General features: G+C 33.2%; 1 protein-coding gene across 1 annotated transcript; it reads left to right on the top strand.

Annotated features, from left to right (window-relative positions):
• Positions 1-348: 348 nt before the first annotated feature.
• Positions 349-8,278, top strand: LOC148601477 (uncharacterized). Its single transcript, XM_088554850.1, has 4 exons — positions 349-1,191; positions 4,769-5,287; positions 5,705-5,812; positions 6,512-8,278. Exons 2-4 carry the CDS (start codon positions 4,769-4,771, stop codon positions 7,133-7,135), a joined length of 1,251 nt encoding a protein of 416 aa, XP_088410976.1. The 5' UTR covers positions 349-1,191; the 3' UTR covers positions 7,136-8,278.
• The last annotated feature ends 343 nt before the right edge of the window (positions 8,279-8,621 follow it).

The raw sequence follows: 8,621 nt of genomic DNA on the forward strand, positions 1-8,621 counted from the left end.
TTATTTGCCATTTTTACCCAAGGTAACAAAATATCTGGACAAAAGAGAGGTTCCAGACCTCGGACCCACCACTTGTAAATGCCTACAATCAAATGGTCTTCTTGTACATGTAGTAAGATAAATGTTCTTGGTAAAATATTCAGCAGATCAACATCGCCCGGAAAATACTATGTACACGAAAAAATGAATAAACGTATGTAATTACCTGGATTCAATGCATTTAAAAACAATTTCGACATTTTTCTCCGCATTTTTATACATGCTCATGCTCTATATCAATATTGTGGCAAAAATTCGCATGTCACACATGGCACTAGCTGCATGTAGGTAATAACGACTAAATGATTTTTGAAACTCGAAAACATTTTAAAATGACAGACAGAAGTAAGTATTAAGATAAAACAACAAAAACCGTTATATATTTAATGAAAGTAACGGTCGAGACTTGGCTACTATATCATACATCTTTTAAATGTTTCAAAAATATAGTTCTGTAACCGAAACCATAAGAGAAACTTTGGGAAAACACCTCGGTATATTACGTCCTGTAAACGGAGATACTTCATTTGCAATTTTATGATAGGATATTTTAAAAATAGACAAGAAAAAAACTTTGAAATCTTATGTTTTCTTTAAAAATAAAGTTATTATATCTTTAAAAATAGTTTTTTTGTGAAAATGCGGAAATGAAAACAAAACAAAACAAAGCAAAGCAAAAACGAAGACATAAAACACAAAAAAATCCTCAATATTTATAATATTTAGATTTCAAAACGTGAGGGTCCATTTGTATAATAAACGGATATTTATTCTATCATTTATCATTAATTATAATGAGTGGTGCCTCAACTTTAAGTTTCAATTTGTAAGTGTTCTTTTAAATTTTTATTTACTCAAGAAATAGACGATTTTTATTATAAACCAACTATTTATATTTTTTTTATAATGTCAACCAGAGTTATTTACCTTGGTCAAGCTACATATCTGTCCACCAGGCGGTTATTGTTTACTGTGTTGCTACTGACAGGTAAACAGGAAGTTTAATTAAACACGTGTGGCAACTTGTACCCGGCTTGGGTTGACATGTTCACTTAAATAATTAGTCAATTACTTAATTAGACGTCACGAAGTGTAATAATTCAATCGGTCTTACAGCAAAGGGGACAGCTGTCACATACTGATCCATTGAAGGTAAGCGAAATTTTGTATTATGATACTAGCTCTAGATAATCAGAGGTATTTCGATGCCTCACTCGAAGGGAAGCGACAGTTAAAAAAAATTTAGCTCCCAAGCTTAAGACGGCATAATTGTTATTGAATCACTACCATTTACATAGCTACGTCACGTGCGTGCTGCAAAAAAAAAAAAAAAAAAAAAAAAACAACAAATTTTAAGAACAAATATTAAATATAGTTCTAGCTAGGTCATAGGTTTATTAACATGATCGGATGTCGAATAAATGGAAGCAGCACAAGTGTTTGTAGCATTAACCAATATATAATTTAGAACAACCAATGTACGCTATAAATCCTCGTAAATATGTTCAATGCATGCAGTGGCGGATCTAGATGTGGGAGCAGGGGGTTGGCACCCCCTTTTTATTGAAAAAAAATTGTCATTTTCACATGGTAAAATTGACAAAAATGGCAAATGATGTCCTAGCACCTTCTTTTTCTGAGAACGTCGACTGGCATCCCTTTCAAAGTGTCCGGATACGGCCCTGGCATGTACACCATTGTTTCACAAAATATCCTAAATTCAGTACTCGGAAAGATAAGAAATATCTATCTGGATAGCGCAAAGAAAACTTTCGGAACATAACTTCCTCGAGAAAATAACAAAAAATCTTCTCGTGCTAATGCTACTACCAAGACTCATAAACCATGCTTCGATATAGAATGTAAAAACAAACAAAATATATTTAGAAAGCTTAATAGGAATGAATATAAATCTGCTTTTCATAATAATCTTGCAAAAACAGCCGAAAAGGACTATAAAAAGACATTAAATAAAGCACAAACTAGGTATCAAAGAGAGCTCAAGGAGAAAATGAAAACACTAAGAACGCATGATACTAAAGAATACTGGAAAATATTTAACTAAGGTACGTCTAATAATCAACCGGAAATAGACTTCCAAACTTTGGTAGATTTCTTTAAAAATCTTAACAACACAGAAAATAACGAAACAGGAAATTTTGATATAACTAATAATGTAAATCTGGAAGTAAACGATACATTGAATAGTCCAATTACAGCAGATGAAATCTTAAAATTCCCCAGAAATTTAAAGAATGATAAAGCTTGCTCAAATGATCAAATTATTAATAATATATCAAATCAACAATAGATAGTTTTCTTGTTTTATATGAAAAGCTTTTTAACTTAGTTTCTAAATCAGGAAAAATTCCTGATGCATGGCTGAAGGAATCATAATACCATTCTATAAGAATAAAGGAGATAAATCTGATCCCAAAAACTATCGTCCAATTACTGTCGTTAGTTGTCTTGGTAAATTATTCACATCTGTCTTAAATTGTAGGCTAAATAAGTTCTCTGAAGAAACTTATATGTTAAAAGAAAAAGATAATCAATGCGGCTTCCGCAAGGGATATTCAACTGTTGATTGTATTTTAACATTACATTCTTTTTTTTTTAAATACTGAAATCTAAGAGAAAGAAATTGTTCTGTGCATTCGACAATTTTGAAAAAAGCGTTTGACACGGTGTGCCGAAATGCTTTGTGGTATAAAACGATACTGAGTAATGTTACCGGTTATTTGTATAATATAACATATAATATGTATCAAAACATTAAATAATGTACATGTATATCATAAAATGGAGCTATTTCCGACTTCTTTCCTTGTGAAAACGGAGTCAGACAAGGTGAGAACTTGTCATCGTTTTTATTTTCATTGTTTCTAAATGATTTAGAAGATTGTTTATGTCAAGAAAATATTACTGTTCTTAGTAGTATAAGCACGGAGTTTGAGAATAGGCTAAATACTTATCTAAACCTTTTTATCATTCTATATGCAGATGATACAATCATTATGGCGGAATCAGCCAATGATTTGCATCAGCTCTGAACAAGTTTTATGCTTATTGTAAAACATGGCAGCTTAAGGTGAATTTACAGAAAACGAAAATAGTATTTTTTTCTAAGGGAAGATTACAACGTAACGTACATTCTTTTTTATATGACAATACAGAGGTTGAGATAGTAAAAGAATTAAATTACTTGGGAATATATCTGTCGAGAACAGGAAGTTTTAGGTCTGGCAAAAAGTATATTGTACAAAAAGCAACAAATGCCATGTACAACGTCTTGAGAAAAGGATGGAAACAAAATTTGTCAATTGAATGTCAATTAGATCTTTTCAATAAATTAATAAAACCAATTTTATTGTACTGGTGTGAGGTCTGGGGTTTTGAAAATAATGATTTATTAGAAAGGGTTCAGTTAAAATTATGTAAATTACTTCTAGACTTAGAACAAACAACCCCTACTTCGGTTATATATGGCGAACTAGGTTTGTATCCATTGAATATAGACATTAAAGTTTATATAGAATGATATCATACTGGGCAAAAATACTTAAGGGAAAACAGAATAAATTATGTTATAATGTATATTAATTATTACTTAATATGAGAGTCAAAAATATGGAAATATCCCAGTGGATGAATCAATTGCAAAATATTCTCAACGAATGTGGCCTTACGTATATTTGGATACTCTGGAAGAAAAAAGACATATTGGTTTTTAGTAAATTTAGAATGATAAATCATAACCTCCCAATTGAATGTGATCGATGGAAAAATATACCAAGAAAAAGCCGAATTTGTACTTAATGCAATGAAAATGCAATAGGGGATGAGTATCATTATATAATGGAATGTAAATATTTTACAGCAAAAAGGAGGGAATACATTGACAGAAGATTTTTCAATAACTGTAATACATTGAAGTTTAAAGAATTAATGAACGTGAGAAAAAAAATCAAAGCTTAAAAAACTTTGCTTTTTTATCAGAATTATCAACAAAAAGGTGAATTCTCTGAACTAACATGGCCATATATATCTTCTAAATGTATTGTCTGGTTACTTAATTGTATAATTGTATTTTTATCTGTTCTATTATAATAAGTACATGCAGGTATAAGTGAACATCCATAAGTTTTATATCAATTATAGGTTGAGTCAAGAGCTCTATATAAGGTAGAATATGTTCTATTTTTTACAGTTGCAACACGTGTGCCTTACAGGTTTCGTACATCTATGCTATTTTAGTTATTTTACCCCAAAACTTGACAACAACATTCAGTGACCAAATTTAAATCATATTGGAATTAGTTAAACTTTTCTTAAACGTCATATATTGTGAACTTTAATTTACTGGATTTTGATCCCTGTGGTTTAAATCCTTAATATACACTTATTTTAACATTTGTTAAAAACACAGAAAGCCTTACACGTAGGCAAAAGTAATACCAGTGCAAATGGCCTTTATCAAGATAACGACAATTCCGAATAAAGCATATCAGCAAAAATACCGAAGCATCAATATATCGACAAAAAATACCGAAACATCAATAGGATTTGTATGTATTATTTGGGTTATTTTATGTTTTTGTTTTGTGCGTCTGTTTTCCATGTCTGGTCTTTGTATATGGATTACGTTCTTCTGATTTTCGCTAAATCTTGATTACTCTTTCATGAAAACGTTGTCAAATATTTTTTTATACATTTTTAAATTTTGCAGATGCGACAAGGCATGCAGAAGTCAAATGCAGATTATGAAAAACTTCGCAAACAACAGGTTGGACAACTGTACAACGGGATGCGCGAGTTTCCTCTTAGTATCCACATGTTCTTTGCGTCCCTTCTGTTCTGGATTATCATAACGTACGCTGGTTTCAAAGGTATACAGTACTTTGGAGTTCATCGGCAGCTCAATGACACGGACTTGTTTGTAGAATGCCCAGCAAAGTTTGGTGCCACGATCGAGGAGAATATTGCCGTTGTCGAAACTTATTCGAAAGGAGAATCTGCACCATACTTAAAAAGACTTGGATCACAGAAATTCACAGAAGATTTCCAAGGAGAAGAAGCCCTTTCGGAACTGAAAGAAATCCCGCCAATAGTGACTGCTGTGACGTCTGCTGATTTCTACAATATACAACATTTGATTGAGCAGGTGGATTCCGTGGCACCAAAGAAAGATATAAAACTGAAATTGATCGTTTACGACATTGGGCTCTATTCGAGTGAAGCGAGTTTGGTAAGTCTATAAGTTCCACTTTAAATTTAAGTTTAGCTTCTTGGGGACAGTCCGCACGTCTGTATTGCTAAAGTTCGTGTGTGTGAGTGTGTGTGTGTGTGTGTGTGTCTGTTGACGGAATGCAGAAATTAATGTTCAATCGAACACAATGTCAACAATGTCAACACCGACATTTGCAGCTGACTTGCATATACTGGACCAAGATTGGGACGGCTCCGAACAGGTTAACAAACTATACCCAGGTGACGGTGTGAGAATTTTGAAGATAATTTATATCGAAGATAAAGAAAGTTGTCCTAAAAATCCTTGGATTTTTACGAGGGACGGCCACAAACGCCGGAACCTTGAATCTGCATCTACTTCGTTTTTGCATTGCATTTCTAATTTTAGTTAATTTTTTTTCTATTCTGTTTACAGATAAAGAAGCATTGCAAAGCGTGTGAATTCCGTACATTTGAGTGGTCGGTGTACCCAGACCACATCTCAGACACATTATCAAAAGCCTGGATTCCTGTCATAATTCAGGTATGTCACGTTATTTTAATCTTATTTCCCCTTTTAACTTAATATCTCCTCCACTCTTCTCCTCGAGGATATACTCCCTTTCAAAGCTTTTACACCTCTGCCAAATTCAGTGCTGAAGTCCGTCTCATTATTCATATTATATTGTTCTATAGATTCGCGGATTTGTAATGAATAGTGATCAAGCTCTGTGAATTTTATTTACATTCAGCATAAAAAAAAAAGCTAGCAGAGAGATCTGGTGGATGAAAATGGACCTCCAGCTATCAGAAAACGCTTCCAGTGTGCAAGTTCTAGTTTCACTCGGCTATCGCTTTACAAAAAAAATGCTCGGAAGGGTACTATCCTTATCTGATTCTTATATCAGTGGCGATGAATTTTTCGCTGCATATTTTTTCTCAGCTTTGACTCTATAACGACTTCTATGACAACATCATTAATACTTTTGGTTGTAGCTTTACATTGGTATAAATGTGTTTGGGGTATTTTGTCTTCGACCACTGCAAATGTATTTATTTTTGACTGAATATCATATGCATACAGCGACAGATGTTGGACGTTTTCCCCAATTGTTTTACAAATACAATATCGAAAAATCATATACGCGTTGGCAGGCATAACAATATTCATTTTAAAGATGTAATCATCCAATGTCGTGTTTAGATCTACCGTGGTATCATTATATGTATTTGTATACTCCAGGTTATTTTAGAAGAGTATGGAGCAGCAATATGGATTGACCCCTCAGTACAACTCAAGAATGTTCAAAACTTGAAGCAGTTCAAATACCGAGTGGAACGAAACTTTTACCTGTGGGAAAGTCAAATTTTTACTGCAATAAATGCGTACACTAGCCCGAAAATGTTCGAGTACTTGAATGAAAAACGATGTTCATTCATTGATTTAGGTATGATGGACATAAATTCAATGGTTTTATACCGAACAAAACAAACATGGTTCGGTATTATGAAACCATGGTTAAAATGTGCTCTAACTAAAGACTGTATTGCACCTAAAGGCGCAAGGAGAACCGAATGTTTTCATTATAAACGCCCGAAATCAACCGGATGTCATTGGTTTGAACAATCTATTTTTAGTATAGTCGTCAATCGAGTTTTCCAATTTACTCAAAATCTGGATAAATTTAAAGTACCAAGGATAATTGACGAAGAGCCGACTGAGATAGTGTATTATTTTCCAGAGCAGCCATGGACATACACACAAATCTTCTTATTAATAACTCTTCCAGGAATCGTCATATTTGGACTGTGGTACTTGAGGAAGAGACGGTCTTTCCAGAAGAAAGTGACATTTTACAACCGTTAAAATCCTGCTTAGAATATTTAGAATAAGAAGTGCTCTGACAGGGCAAAGGTTATTAGTTTAGCCTTAACGGCCTGTACGATGTTTCCGTTCCTATGTCTGTGTTTTAATCTCAGTTTCAATCCATGACAACATACTTAGGAGCAGGTCAGGTTGTTTACCCGAAAGGTACGTGACTGCAACGAATCACACCTAGACGTTAACGTTGAAATTACGTGTACTAGGATGAAAGTGTTGGCTTTCAAAAATACTCAGTATTATTATGAAGGGATAGTCAACGGCATTAAACATTTACAGTTCATAGTCAAACTACTTTTCATATTCTCTACTTTATGCTCTCCGTTCGTGTGCGTTTGCATCTCATTCATTTATTTCCGTTCACAAATAATGCATATAATTACATTAAGTTCGCAGTTGTTTATTTTTGATTATTAATTTCTGTGTTTCTCTCATAGCTGTCTTTTTTTCCATAAGTGCAATTTGTTTAGACTTGCAATTTTGGTGTTGTTCACTAGACTTTTTTTTGCATGTTTTAAATATCTAGAGTGCAAGTGATTTTCGACCAGAATGCTTTAATCATGAGTGCAATACTCATCTTCTGGAGAGGGTGGCAATTCTATGCTGAAGACTGGTTTACTTAGTTTAGCAGTAGGCATTTCCTTTACTAAGATTTATTTACATGTATTAGATCTGAACATATCACAACAGTGGTGTCTTGAATTTAATCAAAAGTGTTTTTGTAACTTTTCTTCTTTTCACAATTTTTTAATGCATGTACCTGAATATAAGTTTTGTGTGTTGTATTTGTGATATAGGTGTCCGATTTACTTGTTTTCACCGAGTGCCACTTGTAACACATATTTGACGGAACGAACTTAATGGTGTCATTGTTTTTTTCGGAAGGTGAGCGAGAGTAATCTTTCTTTTAACATTAATCAGCCACTGTCATTTGTAGGTAAGAAAATAAAAGAGACGTCATCAACACACATCAAAATGGCAGCATGTGAATATCGAATATATTTTAGTAGTATTTACATGTATTTATTGTCGTTTGAAGTTGCTCGCTGCCATGTTATGTTTACTTATGTGTATTTACAATTTGTTCTTTGTTCTTATAAAATTAAATAAATATGATTTTGCTGATGATATTGTGTTTTCGATAAAAGTATATTACCGAAACCAGATTTTGAGGTTTCCATAGAAAGCTCTTTGTACACGTTAACCCGAACAAACATCCAAATGATTTATAACTTGGTACCCGTCCGTAATCTTGCTCTGTGAAAATTTTAGATGTTGGGATTAAAGTTTGGGCATGTGTGCCTCTACCTTAAACAAAGTAAGACTTTTACGGAAATAGGGTCGCATGATTATCGTCACGAACATGCGCACATAAAAAAATGGGTTTCAACCACTATTACAACCCTATTATACCCATATGCCACATTCACTAATACGAACCGTTCATGCTTACAACTTATCTTGAACGAAT

This window comes from Perna viridis, chromosome 12 (assembly GCF_037379345.1).
Source record: "Perna viridis isolate PV_CMFRI_1.1 ecotype Kerala chromosome 12, ASM3737934v1, whole genome shotgun sequence".
Lineage (NCBI taxonomy): Eukaryota > Metazoa > Mollusca > Bivalvia > Mytilida > Mytilidae > Perna > Perna viridis.